This window comes from Balaenoptera musculus, chromosome 21, assembly GCF_009873245.2.
Source record: "Balaenoptera musculus isolate JJ_BM4_2016_0621 chromosome 21, mBalMus1.pri.v3, whole genome shotgun sequence".
Classification (NCBI taxonomy): domain Eukaryota; kingdom Metazoa; phylum Chordata; class Mammalia; order Artiodactyla; family Balaenopteridae; genus Balaenoptera; species Balaenoptera musculus.
The window spans coordinates 13386000-13401192 of NC_045805.1; the positions used below are offsets into that span (position 1 = coordinate 13386000).

General features: G+C 46.6%; 1 protein-coding gene across 2 annotated transcripts in view; it reads right to left on the minus strand.

The window, feature by feature from the left end:
- The window catches only part of IRF2 (interferon regulatory factor 2), an 84186-nt gene that overhangs the window by 12391 nt on the left and 56602 nt on the right, over positions 1 to 15193 (minus strand). For both annotated transcript variants that reach the window (XM_036838753.1, XM_036838754.1), the window contains exon 6: positions 7740 to 7857. In XM_036838753.1, the coding sequence (XP_036694648.1) occupies positions 7740 to 7857 (118 nt within the window). The remainder of the gene's footprint in view (positions 1 to 7739; positions 7858 to 15193) is intronic.

Genomic DNA, 15193 nt, shown 5'->3' on the forward strand with positions numbered 1-15193 from the left:
AGGGCCCGTGATGAAAGTTCAGGAAGTGGGATATTTTTTTTTCCAGTTCCAGGAAATCAAAGGCTTCGGTGAGGCGGCAGCGCGCTGGGCGGAAGGGGGGGGTGAGTGCCAGGCAGGAGTCAGATGCCTCTGCTTTCGGGGGGCCTCTTCCCGACCCCCCAGAACAGACTGCCCTCTCCTTCCTGCGGGGCCCTCGCTTGCTGTCCCCATGGCTTGGCCAAAACGACAGCATGACACGACCTTGTGACGTGCCTTCACTTTCGGCCTCGTGTGCCCAGTTAACGCAGTGTCCCTTTATTTAACTTTTTATTTTTACGTGTTGTCTCCCAGCCACACTGTGGCTCCGGAGAGAGTTGAGACCCTGCATTAGAACTTTTTGTCTCGAGTCACAGCACACGTTCACGGCTTGTACCAGAGAGCAGCTCAGTGAATATTTGCTGAGTAAAGAGATGAATAAACAGAGCAAGGCTCCCAGACTGCAGCCAGAGGCCCGCAGGAGTTCAGGACCATTTGTGAATACCGAATGGAACGACGAATGTTTTCTAGAAAATTTCAAGACTCCTGGCAAGCGGGTTTTTTAAAACCTAGGTGAAGGGATAAAGACATAGCAGGCCATAGCTGCCAGGGGCTGGAAGGAGGGAGAGGAAACATTTGGGGGTGAGGAAAATGTCCTATGTCTTAAATGTCTTAAATGTAGGATGTCTGTCAAAATTCATAAACCTGAACGCCTAAAGGGGGTTAGTTTTACGGTATTTCACTTAACACACATGCCTTAAGACAAAAAGTAGATAAGCATCTCTATTCAAATTTTAAGTGTATCCTGAATGCTGGTGACCAGGATAGAAAAATAAGTTTTAGTTTTCTGGGCTACATCTGGATACCCAGTTAATAAGATTACATGATCTCTAAGGCCAGGCATTGCCCTAGGAGTATGTGGCTTTGTGCCTGGGACGACCACTGCTCTCCATCTGAACACGACTGAGGGCACTTTAGAAACTTCTGAACTCGTAAGTCGCCAAGTCCAAGAGAGAAGCTGGGAAATCCCAACATGTGAGATGCTCTGTGGAAGGGCTTTACGCACCAGCCCTAATCCGTATCTCTCTCTTTATCCATCTATGGAGATGGATGAGAGCTGATTTCCCCTGAACCACCAAACTTTGCCCTAAGGGACAACACAGACAGTGCCACTGACTCCTAACAAATGAAAAGTCACAAGAATAGCAAGCTTAGCAAACTGCTACAGCACATAAGGTCAGAAGTGGGAGCCCTCTAGGTGCTACAGTATCATGACTGATAACCGATAATAACAAAACCTAGCATTTCCTGGGCCCTGAACTTTGTCTTTCTCACCTTGACCTATCACCTGCCAGACCTCACAACTCCACGGGAAAGACACAGCTATCACCCCATTTTAGACAGGAGGAAAAGCATCGTGGAGAGTTAAATAACTAACGAAGAGTTCAATGACTAATTCAAGGTCAGACAGCCGGAAAGTGGCAGCCTCAGGAGGCAATTCAGCTTTCCCTCTCAACAGCACCGTCTCCCTGAAAGAAAGAGTTAGGAAGTTCAAACTGAGTTTCCCGGGCTTTCTAAGCCCCTCTTAGGATAAAACCTTTCAAATCTCACCTTAATAAGACTCTGGGCTCATAACCAATAGTGAAATTGCTTTTCAACAGTTCTATATTGGGTGCCAAGGAAATTCCTGAATGGTTAGGGAACTAGAAATCCACTAAGCTTCTCCAGATTATGAAGGTCAGCGCATCAGGAAAAGAGTCCCCTGCAGGCATGTAATTTTATCTGGACCTCGGTGCTGAGACTTACAACAATATTATTCATGGCTGGTTACTGATGAACCGGTTTGATTCCTTAAAAGGTCATTCTTACCTTATTAACAATTGTTGACAATGCAGGGCTCCACCTGAGAAAGTAGTTGCCCCCATGCCTCAGAGAAAGCCCTTAAAAGTAGACTATTAGGAACGGGAAGGTTCTGTGAAGGTGGGTTGGTCCTATCACTTTGCAGCTGAAAAAAGCTGAAACCCAGGGAGGTTGGGTAAATTGCCAAGGTCACTCAGGCAGCTGCAGGGTCAAGATAAAAGCGTATAAAAGCCGGCCATCTGCATGCTGCCATGGAGAGAAATTTCTTCTTGCCCTGATCTGAAACTTCGAGAATTTAAACTGTGAATACCACCCCTGATGACGCAGCACAGATGGAGGCAATGTCTCTTAATCAAATATATTTTAATATGATTTGATAATACCACAATCATAATATTAATTTTACCACCTTCTAACCACACAGTGAGTTTTCTGTTACACCCATTTGGTCCTCACAACAATCCTGTGAGGTAGGTGGGATCAGTTTTATCATTTCCACTGTATTTAATTTTTTTTAAAAAAATGGACCATTGATGTGGACCATTTTCAAAGTCTTTAATGAATTTGTTACCACACCGCTTCTGCTCTATACCTTGGTCCCTTGGCCATGAGGCATGCGGGATCCTAGCTCCCTGACCGGGAACTGAAACTGCATCCCCTGCATTGGAAGGTGAAGTCTCAACCACTGGACCGCCAGGGAAGTCCCCTCGTTTCCACTTTAGATAACGAGGAAATTGAGTCTCAGAGAGGTGACGGAGTTTGCCTAGGATCACGTGATAAATAAAAACCTGCAGAACTAGGTCTAGAACCCCAGTCTTTTAACTTCTAATCTGGTGCTCTTTTTGTTTTCTTTTTTTTAAAATAAACTCTGGCCATGATTCGGTTTAGGCATCCAAGGGTGACGCTGGGAGACACAAGTCTCTACGGGGTTAGTACTTTCAGAGAAGGGGCCAGACTGCCTCAGCAGTGACAGGTCGACATGGGCGCAGGGTGTGGTACACACTCTGCATTTCCACGAGGAAACCGCATCACATGCTGCTCTGCTGTAAAGGGGGGCAAATAATATGTTCTAGTGAAAACTCAGTTGAGTTCATCGCCGTGTCTCAAGGGTCAGTGGTCTGGCAGCAGAAACCTGGCTAAGACCTCATGGGCTGGCAGCACACCTTTCCCGATGGACCCGCCTAACGCCCATTCCTTACTCTGCTGGGTTGACAGAGCTATAGCGTCCACCCCACAGTAACAAAACCCACAACCCAAACCTCTCTTTCTCGCTGGATAGGCACATGGAAGTCCAGCTGTTCAGAGGAATTCGAGTTCAAAAACAAGTATAAAAGAGGTGGACAGGGGCCAGGTCACCAGGACCCTGGGGACATGCGGGTCTTTGTTCTGGGGGGTTGGGGGCAATGGTGACATGGTAAGACTGGCATTTTTTAACAAATGACTGTGTGTGGAGAAGGGGCAGCATGGAAGCAGAGCTGAGGCAAGCACGAAGGTGACTGGGAGTCGCATCTGAAATAGAAAGAAGGGGACGGATTTGAGGAATAGGACGGGGGAAGACAGGATTCGATAGTTAATTATAAATAAGGTGGCGGTGTCAAGGCGGAAAAATATATACAGCCTCGTAAAAAGCTGGCAGCTTTCCTGGGTAAATAAAAACTCCCTAAAGGTTGAAAAAAACCTCCATGTCCACTGCCCTGGGTTGCCGGTGCACGTGGTGACCGAGGGCACATCCCATGCAGCCTCAACTCTGTGACCTTGGCTTTTCCAAGGTCCAGTTCACTGAAGAAAAACAAGATGTATTATCGGTTGTGTCTGGGTTTACTGTGAGACCTGGGTTCACACCTCACACGGACTTTCCTATTGCTAAGAGTTTTCTAGGGGTCCTGATAAAACTGGATGCCTTGTCACTGGCCCCCGCTCCTGAGGGATGAACCAGCATGGAAAGCCTTCACTCGCTCCTTCTCAAGAGGGGTGCCTTCCATCTAAAGAACCACCCCAAATCTACTTTTTATCTTGTAGATGGAAATTTTCATATCTTAAGCACCAGAGAAAATGGCAAAAAACAAAAGCAAACAAACAAAACAGGGAACAAAGGATCTGGAAAAGTTGAAGACAGTTCTACAGCCTGGCGTCACCTTTGGCCATCCTCAAGTCATTATGAATTCGGGTACCAGAGGCTGCCAGGCTTGAGTTATAACTGTGAGGCCCTGGGGGCACCCTAAGTTTGGTCTCTTAGTTGTGAATCTGTTTTGCCCCCTTTTTTTTTTTTTTTTTTTTTAACTTTTTTGTTGTTGTTCTGCTCCTGTCGATATTCAAGTTTCTAAGCTTGGCTGAAAAAAAGCTACTCAAGGTTTACTTTAGATAAAGTTGGTCAAATTTGGAAGCAACTACCAAAAAAAGGTACACCCTAGAAGGTGCATTTTGGGCCACCAAAATCGACAGAATTCAAATTACATTATTTCCTAATTGTCTATGTCTAGTCACCTAAGGCCAGCTTGATTTACTTCAGGGTCATGAAGAGCCTCCCTCATTTCACAGCAATCTTTGTTTTCTTGAAGGGTGGGGTTACCTTTTATCAAGAAACACAATGGGGTTATGAAGCCCCGCCTAGGCCAGGGAGAAAGAATGTCCGCACCTGCTAACTTCTCACACTGGCCTGGAGGTGATTTCAGTACAGCTCAGCGGAGGCCCTGCTGACCTGGGCAAGAGGCCGGCAGGGAATTATCAGAACCATCCAACATGTTGCTGGGTTCTTCCGCTTCCTAAAGACAGAAGTTGCCGCACACACAAAATAATTCGATGTGAAAGAAAAGTAAAAATAAAAATGAGTCTTTTTCTCCCTCCCCTTAAAGGGATAGCAGGAAAGATCTTTGGAGGTGCTGACCTGTGCATTTAAACAGGAGGGAGAGATGAAACGTGAAAAGACCTGGTTTAAGTAGTGAGATGCTGCCCTCCTGCTTGGAGCGCACAGCCTGCTACATCTGGATGTACATTCAGTCGTTCCGGACAAGAAGGCAAGAGCAGGACACTGCCCACTGACCATGAGCGTGTGCACACTCGTGCATGTGTGTGTGTGTGTGTTTTCCTGCCATGATCGGCCGCAGAAATAAAAGTAAAACACAGCAGCAATCCAGCAGGAGTTCAGCTGTCAGGGTAACAGTACATTTCGTGCTTTACCCCCTTACTGGATTCACTTACCAAACAGCACCCTTCCCTCCAGAATAAAAATGTACTAGGTGGCTGGCCTCCACGGGATTAAGATACTGATTTTCAATCTATCTCCCTAGTGACAGAGCCTACTGACAACGAGAAAAATGCTCTCATAGTAAGGACTCGTTTCAGCTCCCATTTTTAATCTTATAAACATGGGCTTATAAGAGTAGAATGAAAACATCTTGAGGTTTTCATGTTGGTGCCTGGATACAAAACTGGCCGGAACTCTGGGTTTAGAGACAAATGAATGGAAAGCAAGAAACGGTTTCGTTTTTAAATAAAGCATTTTTTAAAAAGTAAAGAGAGCCCGAAAGAGAATCTCTCAAATGCCACAGCGGCCTTGGAATCAGAACCCCTGTGCTTCTCATCTCGGTCCACACATCGCAGAGGCTTGGATTGCTAATTACTGGTCACTTGGGAGAGTGTAGACAAAGCTCTGCGAAGGGTTTAAAATCTGAGCTAGTGCTACTGTCAGCAATAATCACAAATTACCCACTTCTTTAAAATACTTGCATGGATCTACTTCATTTATCATTACATACCTTCACAAGGGTCACTGACTAATTACAAAGAGATATTCAAACTCATTTTACTGGCATCCATTATGATTTTATTGTTAGGAAGAGAATCATTTAATCCAGTAGGTGACTCTCTAACCAAACCTGGCCTTCGTCTTTGCCCCAGGATAGTGACTCATTAAATTAGTACCAACACCGTGTAGCACCAATCATACCATAAGGGCAATGAACAATTGACCTGGCAGAGAATTTACATACTGAAGGCTCAACCAAAATGTTAAAAAAAAAAAAAAAAAAGGTAAAGAAAACTGGTCCAATTCTGGCTTTTGTTTGGCATTTTATCTGAGGCTGAATTCACCTCCTTAATGAAGGGGAGCTCCAAAAGCCAACCAGCTGCCTCGAAATAAGCTGAATCTTAAGAAAGCGTGCCTGGGAGATTGGCAAATATCTTCCTTTTTAAAAAGGGCTCAGTGGGCAGAGGCTTTCCGAGGACAGCCTGCTGAGAAAGGGATGACAAAAAACCCAGGTGCTGGGGAAGCAGCTCTCAGCCGTGGAAAAAAGGGCCCAGGAGGGAGGAGAGCTGGGCTTCCGGTCAGGCGAGCGGCCTCACTCCAGAGGGGAAGTGAGAAAGATGCTCTCTCTCTCCGAGAGTTCGCGCGGCTCAAGATGACTGTGGGGCCATCTGTCTCTATGCAAAAGTGCCCCATTCAGACGTGAGCCCAGCGAGGAAGGCAAGGCCATCCCGACATGAGATACAGCACGTGCTGAGTCTCAACCCAGGCTTCGTTCTTCCTTCACGCTGCACGCTGCTGGAGACCTCAACGTGCAAGGGAGACCCTGCACGTGTGATTCGACTTCCAAACTCCAGACAAAGCCCAGGGGAAGGGGCAACGGCCATGGCCTCCTGTCCCTGCTCAGCTGAGAACCCGCACACGGAGGTCGTCAGATGTGAGGCCCGCTCTTGCAACAGGATGTTTCCTGTTCTTACCAGCATCAGAAGCCCTAATTGTTTACAAAATGGAACAAAATGTAATGAACCAAAAGGTACTGAGGTTCTGGATTCCAGGGCTGGAGTCAGAACACAAGGTCAGGCCTGGGCCTCCTCCACTCTTGCAGAGTCCCTACCATCCGTGCTGGCAGCACCCCAGCGGGACTTTAGTGAGATGTAATTCACACTTGTCACCCACCTGCTGAAAAGCCTCCAGGGGTGGTGCTTCCATGGCGTGTGTATGTAAAACATTTGGGCACTTTACTATCTGCTATACTTCAATTTTTAAAAACTTAAAAAAAAAACCAAAACAAAACCCACACCCTCCAGCAGTCTGGGGATAAAACCCAACCTCCTTCCCGGGGTCTTCAAAGGTCCCCGTGAGCCCGCCCCGCCTCCCTTCCGAGGGGCCTCACGCGCCCTCCCCAGGAGCACTGGCCTTCCCTCTAGTCCTCCAAGCGCGCTCCTGCGTCGGGACCCACGCTGCAGGTCCTCACCCACTGGCGGCATCTCATCTCTCCACTCTTTTCCTCTGGCACATTTATCACAGACGGTAATGCTGTTGTTACGTGCAGTTTTTATTTGTTTATTATGTGTCTTCTTCCATGAAACTAGGGATTGGGCCCGCCTTGCTCCCCAACCTATTTCTGGCTCACAGCGCTACGTCTGGTATACAGAAGGCACTCAACACTCTTTGTGGGATCACAGTGTGCCCTCTGGCCACGGGCCTCTGTTTCCCCATCTGTGAGATGAGCACCACCTCTGTGGCAGGCCCATCACGGAGCAGATGCTGAAAGGACTCATGGGGACAGTCTCCCCCCTCCTTGTTCCCAGGTTAAGTAAGTCACACTTTTGCCCACGTGACCAATTATTGAAAGATTGAGAACCGCTAATCCTTAGCCGCTGGGGGGAACATCCCCATCTCATCTACCTATTTTTTTGAGGCGGACCTGCCTCAGTTCCTTTATCTGATCCTCAAAGGCCTTTATTCTTCAGCCCTGAAATCTGGGGGCCTGAACTTGCATTTTGAAATGGTTCCAAGACCTCCTCCCGCTGACTAGGTTATTTCAAATCACGTTTTACAAATTCTCGACCCCAGGGAGCTACTCGTGTGTATAAAAAAATGAGATGTCAAAACAGTTTACCTATGATGTTCACCGTACTATCCACTTCATTTTTTATAGCTGAAGTCAGGGCCGCATACTCAGGAGAAAGATCACTTACTCCATTACTAAGCCCCAAAGATGACTCAACTGGTTCTTGCTAGGAAGAAGAAAAGAAAAAAGAATTGAGAACACTTCCTTTTCCCTCCCTGTGCTTAGCTTAAATTCTACCCTCTGTCCACTTTCTTTAATGCCAAGGTCATGTTCGTCTCCCAAACGCATTCCCTACGTGTTTTAAATCAGCCTGGAGCTTAAGAAGCACATTTCTGTGTAGAGTGTCTCGCCAAGGGTTCCCTTTCTTTCCTTTTCCTTGGAGGAGACGGTATCCGTGCACCTGGCTTGCCCTCCTGAAATGCTTACCCCTGCACAAGGTAGCCCTAGGGTTAAGCGGAGCTGTGTTACCGCCTAGGTAAAGCACTTTGCTGCCGAGATCCCAACTCATCCTTCTCTGAGGGAGGGGTGCGTGTAAGACTCAGCTCCTGGCTTTCTCTCTAAGGGAGGAATCCTGCCACCTCTTTTATAAATTCAGAGGAAAAGCTCTGCCTCAACTATCAGCCCAAGGACGAAATCCAGAGGACGTGGTGGATGAATTCTTCTTGGATAGGGTTTGCTCTGGATTCTGGCCACTTGAGCATCCTGCCCCAGGGTCGGGGGGCAGGTGGCCGGTCACACGGGCCAGACTCATAGCCAAAGCCTCTGCCACCCCGTGGAGTCCAGTGAAACAGCCCACACCCACGGCTCCACAGGCATGCCTTCCGAATGCCCATGCAGCCCAAGAGGCTACACATTCATATTAATGAAACTAGGAGAACAAACTCCTCTCCCTAAGCTTGGCTCTCAATTCTGCTTTACTCAAGTGCACCAGAGCCCTCCAACCTCTGAACGCGCCAACAGCTCTGGGAGAGCCAGCGCTGGAGTACAGACTGACTTTCAGCGTTTTGATGAGAGAGCTTCTCCTCAAGGGGAGATTACACTGGCGTCTATGACAGCAACAGAATCAGACAAAAAAAGCCACACGTGACAACTCCTGGGGAGACCAAACTGGAGAGGAGGGTGGAGGGGTGGGAAGAATCGAAGACAGGAGCGGAAGATCATGTGAGGTGGATATGACTGTGCTTTGAACAATTTAGAGTGGATGCTCCAAGGAATGCAGGGTGTTCTTATCAATTTATGTGCTGCTTGGAACCAATGATGAACCCCCCCCAAATCTTAGGGAAGCCACCTAGGGAAGGAGGGGGAAACTACCCCCTCCCTCCCAATCCCACCTGGCAAATTCCTGCCATGATAACCATGGCTTCAAAGACATCACCTCACTGTATAGCTCAGTTCTCAAAAAAACAAACAAACAAACAAAAATCACACACGGCAGGGTTGACCAGATGTACCAAAGGTTGAATCCAGGAAGGGCCCAGGACAGCCCCACTGGGCAGAATGTTGATCCCTTTCTCCTGCAACATCTCTTTTACAAATTCCAAAGAGTTTATCCTTTCTGGGAAGAAACTCCCTTGCCTGTGACTTGAGTCACCACCTTTCTCTTCCTTTAGAGGCAAAGTCCTGACTGTGCACCTGCCTTCCCACCATCACCTCCTCACTGCACCACCGTGAAGCCTGCAGTCTGGCTGCCACTCCACTTGTGGAATCAAACTCCCAGCTTCTGGGGTAGGGGTGGTGAGACAGCCTGGCTTTGGAATCACATGAGCCTGGGGTCCAAGTCTTCCTCTAGTTATAGGACTTCAGCCTCTTTAGTGGTCTCTTAGGATAATGTGGACAGCTGTAAACTGAGGACAGAGTAATAGGACCCACGTCATAGGGATAATGGGAAGATTAAATGAGATAAATATGCACCTGGCACCTATTATTAAATAAGCACTCACTATTATCTAAGGTCACCAATAAAACTCTACTATCCCAAATCCAGTGACCTTTCCGCAAGTCTCTTTCCCTCAACCCCACACTCTGACATCCAACAGGAAGGCCTGTACTCTCCCCCCTTGGCAACAAAATCTATCTGTTTCTCCACCTTTCTGATGGCATCCTTCTCCCTGGCTTCCTCAACGGCCCCCTTCCCACCTCCCCACCATCATGCCCCACGTGTCATCTTCTTCCCCTTCCACCTCTTCAATTCCCCAAAAGGAACTAAGAACATTTTAAGGAATTATGGAAAGAACTGCTCGTTTTCATGGGTTTCTTTTGTTGCCAAGTTATTATTCACTCATTCTGCCTCTAGGCTTCTTATAAAGGTAATGAGGCAGTCAGACTTGCATATATTTAAAAACCTAAATTATTCTGATTTCTCAGTTGGAGACTTCAAAGAGTTTCACATGATCTACAGTGTAATTAGTGGCAAGTGATACTTCTATCACACTACACTTGAGAAAACTATGACTCACAGATGAAATTAGTTTTCCAAGATCACACTGCTTTTACTCTGAGGAGATACAGGAACTGAACTCACATCTTTGGTCAGGCAACATGGTCCAATTCCAGTAGTTTCTGTCTTAATAAACCCCTGGATCCTGTACTAATTCCAATGGAGATTGAGACTGAACTATTTTCAACATTGTTCTACTCCCCAGATCCCCACCTTGCCTCTTGCACTCCTTCTGTAACGAAACAGAATACTCTTCCAATGGAGATTGAGTTGGACTACTCTGAACATTGTTTTATTTCCTCCCATCCCCACTTCCAAAATAACCTGCCAATCTCCAAGTCTTCAGTGCAAACCTTCTCACTGGTTTTAGGACAATATAGCAGATTGTATAGTGAAATGCAGCCAGCACCTCCCTGAAAGGTCTCCCTCCAGGGTGCAGAAAAACAGGGATCTTCACTACACTCAGCTGAAATTTTTGAAATGACTAGAATAAGAAGATCGAAACCTAAACTATGTATTTTTTTTTTAAAAAGGCAAGGAACCCAAATTAAGAAAATGGGTGAACATTTCTCTACGGAACATGTACAGAGATCCTGCAGGTCACGCACGGCCTTTTTGCCCACAGCATCTCCTCCTCCTCTGTGATGCCCACTCCTGCCCTGTCCCCCGCCTGGCTGTACCATGACCTGGCCTGGTGACTCCTGAACTAGCCTCCTCTTTCTGTTCCCTTTCTTACTTTAGATATAGGCTCTCCTGTAAATCACCTTGCCCCAAAGAAAACCAAAAAACAGATTGTGCTTGGGTTCGGACCGCTCCATGATCTATTAACTCTGCCAAATATTTATGCCCAAGAACCCTTCTTCTCATGATAGAATCCAAGGTTCGTTCTACAGTCTAAGGGGCTTTAGGCGGAGCAAACCAGCACCAGAGAGCGCTCAGGGGCGGAGGCAGGGGCGGCCTTCCTCGGACCGCGAAAATAACATTCCTCTGGTTGGTCTCAAAGCCATGCTTGCTGGAGGGGCTTGGGGGTGGGCCGAACGGAGGACAACCAGGGCCACTCATTCTGTCTCATCCTTGTGCCACAGCCCTTGTCTAGATGTTCCCTCCTTTGAGGCCAAATATAATGGCCGTGAGACCATTTCCCATCCCCAACCTCCAGAAATGCCCTACTTCATCTGTGCAAAGCCAGTCTCCTCAAAGCCAAATATTTAAGGGCATCTCCAGGTCTCTCTACCAACAAAAATCTCAGGCTGACAGCTGGGCTTCATGAAAGTCAAAGTCGGCCCGGGGAACTGCACACTCTATACCTCGGAGGCCCCGAGGCCACTAAGAGCAGGAGTGCGACTGAAACAGGCTGCGGCCTCCTGCCTAGCCCTGGGAACACCTTCCTCCCTTGAACTAGGCCGTCTTCATTCTCTTCCTCGCTGCTCCCACTGTAACTTCCCCTTAGACTTCTTTCTTTGGGTGGCTTTTCTCCTCGTCTTCTCCTTGGGTCTCCGTGTTCATCTCATGTAGCTTCCCTCTTGGAGAAGGCATCTGTTCCCACGGCCTCCAACATCGTTCTTGGGCAAATGACCACACACCTGGCCTCCAACACTCACCCGAGCTCGGTGCCTGTCAGATCCAACTGTCCACCTGGTGTCTGCTTTAGAGGGCCCTCTGCCCTTTCTAGCCCATCAAGTCCACAGTGAAACTCACCCTCTTCTCCACAAAACATGCTCCGCTCCCAACATCCCCTCCAGGAAGCTTGAGAAGTCAGGGCCACCTCTTGGATCCACACCTGGCTTCCTCCTCCACCTCCTCTTCCAGAGAAATGTCCCCTCCTCTCCATTCCAACTGCCACCATCTTCATCTAAACTCTCTACCGCAGTCTCTCCCCCCCCACCTGCTGCTTCCCATCACGGTGAGAAAAGCCTCCCTTAAATATCAACTCCTCCATGCTCCAGATCCTCCCCAGGGAGCTCAGCTGTGCCTTATCTCACAAAAGCATACACGGAGGTTATTCAGACAACCAGTTTGCAGACTGTGCTCTGAGCAGTCCTCTCAAGAGCCACCAGGAGGACAGGGAGGCACCAGAGCGGGCAGGGCAGGCCCCTCACCTGCTCCCTCCAGGGCAGCTCTGATTTCATCTCTTGAAAGTTCAGGTGGGTTGCCGGCGTGAGGCTTAAAAACTGAAGACCCCTTGCAACCCATGGAAGGATCACTCCAGTATCAGCCCTGACGGGTGGTCGGTCATTCAGCCTGTCTTTGGACAACGGCAGGGAGCATATTGTTTCGTATCCGGCTCAAGTCACTGTTGGCGGTGAGAGCTCTATTAGAAAGTTCTGCTCAGCCAATACCTGCTTTTCTGTAACTTCCACCCAGAGGCCTGCACTCAGAACTAATACAGACCAGTCCTAGTCTTTACCAAGTGACATAAGAGACAGTCCCTGATTATGTTTTCCATCATCACACCAATGTTTTAATCTGGAAGCACTTCACAGTTTCGAAGCATGCATATGTCCTCTGCAAACAATCCTCTGAGGCAGGAAGTATTAACTCCGAAGCCTCCCTACCTACATGCCTCTGTTTCCCCTTGTACCCTCACTCAGGCTCCGGCTCTAATGAAGCCAGTGTCCTGACTCATCCAGCGAAGACCAAACAGCAGCTCTGATCTCCAGGGCTTCACGTATGATCTGGTGCTGGGGAGTGTCCACCAATATACTGGAGAGTCCCCCAAGGCCTGGATCAGAGCCCACAGCTTCCGAGAGGCTGAGAGGCACTGAGCGCCGTGAAAGAGCACAGGTTCTGAGGTTGGACTAACCTGGAATCAAATTCCAATTCCATAAAGTGGAGCAACTCTGGGAAAATTACTCAACGTCTTTGTGCCTCCATTCCCACATATGCGAAAGAGAGAAAACCTGCCCATCACAGGAAGAACTAAATGAGATAATAATCAGAGCTGAGAACCGGGTAGGGGCTCCAAAATGTCAGCTACCACCTCACTGTTTTATCCACCTCTTTCCTTACTGATCTCGGCCTTGTGACATTTTCTGAAACACCAATATGCTCTGATGATGTCCCATCTCGTACCACTCACTACTGTGTTTCTTACTCATTTCCTTAGACAGCCAGTTACCTCCACGCAGGCAGGGCTTAGTTCAAGTAAAAGATGGCTCACTGAGTGCACAGCAAATACTCCCAAAGAGAACATCAGGGGATACAGGGGCAGCATTTCTGCACCTATTACATGGTCAATGAGCCTTGGGTCTCAGGGAAGCTATTTAGGGAGGAAACAAAGAGCATGGAGATAAATTGCCTGAATAGCCCAAGAAATGTTCTGACAGTGGGCCTGCATGCTCTAAACGCCCTTTGCTAGTTAAAACTTCAACTTGATCAACTCTACTCCAATAAAAAAAAATTAATTAAAAAAAAGATTAGGATTTCTTCAGGTATCTTAAAAAAATTCAACTTGAATTAAAGGAAGATTGGGAAGAGCTTGTTTTAACAGCAAATTTTCATACCTAGTTACTACATACAAGACAAATTTTCTCTGCGGAAGAAACCAACCTAGTCTATCCAGTTGCATATATATATATATATATGCACAGAACGGAAAACTCAGAGCTTAGGTGTTTGACAAACAATAAAAAGTAATGTATTAATAGCTCAGTAAGGATAAGGTCCTTTATATATATAATTCCAGACAACCTAGAGAATTAACTTTGGACCACTCCACAGAAACATTCACACTATGCAGTCATGAACCACAGAACTTGGGGAGCCCGCTCGCCTTATCCACGTTCCGAGGCTTCGTCATAGGACAGGTGCGAGTACGTTTAAATTCAAAAGTTAGGCTGCTCTTATTTCCGACGAGTCACCTGCCTTCTGCTGAAGGAACAATGTCTCTATGAGGGCCATGTTTCGGATACTGACCATATCTACATCACAGGAGGATTTCTCACTGTACTCTCTGCTGGGACCCACGTGGCGGCACCTGAGAGGAAATCTCTCACTTGCTTCCCTGGGTCAGTGCGGGGCCTGGCCATGTGGAAGACACTGCCATTGGTGATATGACTGCAGATGTCCTTTACTTACAAGAACACCATGTGTCATCAATTCTAAGGTGCACGTTCCTCACATTTCCACACCCCTGAAATGGGATGTGTCTTCTAATCAATTCTGTGTCATGATTTCACTGCAAGCAGTTTTTTCTTGCTTACAGAGAACATAAAATAATGGTGCATCTTCCAATCGCTGGCATCTGATATTCAGTGAAGTCTGGTGGTTATGTTTGAGCAAAGCTGGCTGAAAAGTGAACATCTGTTACTCCATTTTCATTTCTCCATGAACTGAGATTGTGAAATTAAATCTGCATTCTAACCCCCCCACTCCCTCCTCCCCATATATTACATTTATTTATGCATCTATTTAGTCAACAAATACTCATTCATCTATTCAGTGATCAAATATGTATTAATTATCTGTTCTGTACCAGACACTGAGCTAGATGCTGTGAAACTAGTAGCAAATATGATATAGCTGTACTTAAGATTATAGCAGATTCTTCAAAATCACATATTTGTGGAAGTTACACTTTTCTGACTAAACAACAATAATCAGAATGTAGACCCTAAAAAAATCCAAACTGTGGGGAACTTGATACAACAAATAACAGGGTTTTTTCATTGCAAGAAAAAAAATAAATTTTTTTAAAGTAATTTAGGGGAAACCCATAGGTTACAAAAACTTGAGACATATCCAAAAATCACAACATGTGGACCTTATACGGATCTTGACTCAAGTAAACAGACTGTATCAAAATTATGACACTTATGAGACAAACTGGAAATTTGAACACTGAGTGGATATTTGATGTTTTTGAGGAACTACTGTTAATTTTTTCAGATGCAATAATGATACTGTGTTATTTCTAAAGAGTGTCTATCTTTTAAAGATATATACTGACATAGTCATGAAAGAAATAAGATGTTTGGAATCTGCTTTAAAATTTTGGGCTGAACCATATGAAATTATTTTTGTAAGTCAAAAATGGTTGAACATCTGCAGTTTCATATTAGATGTA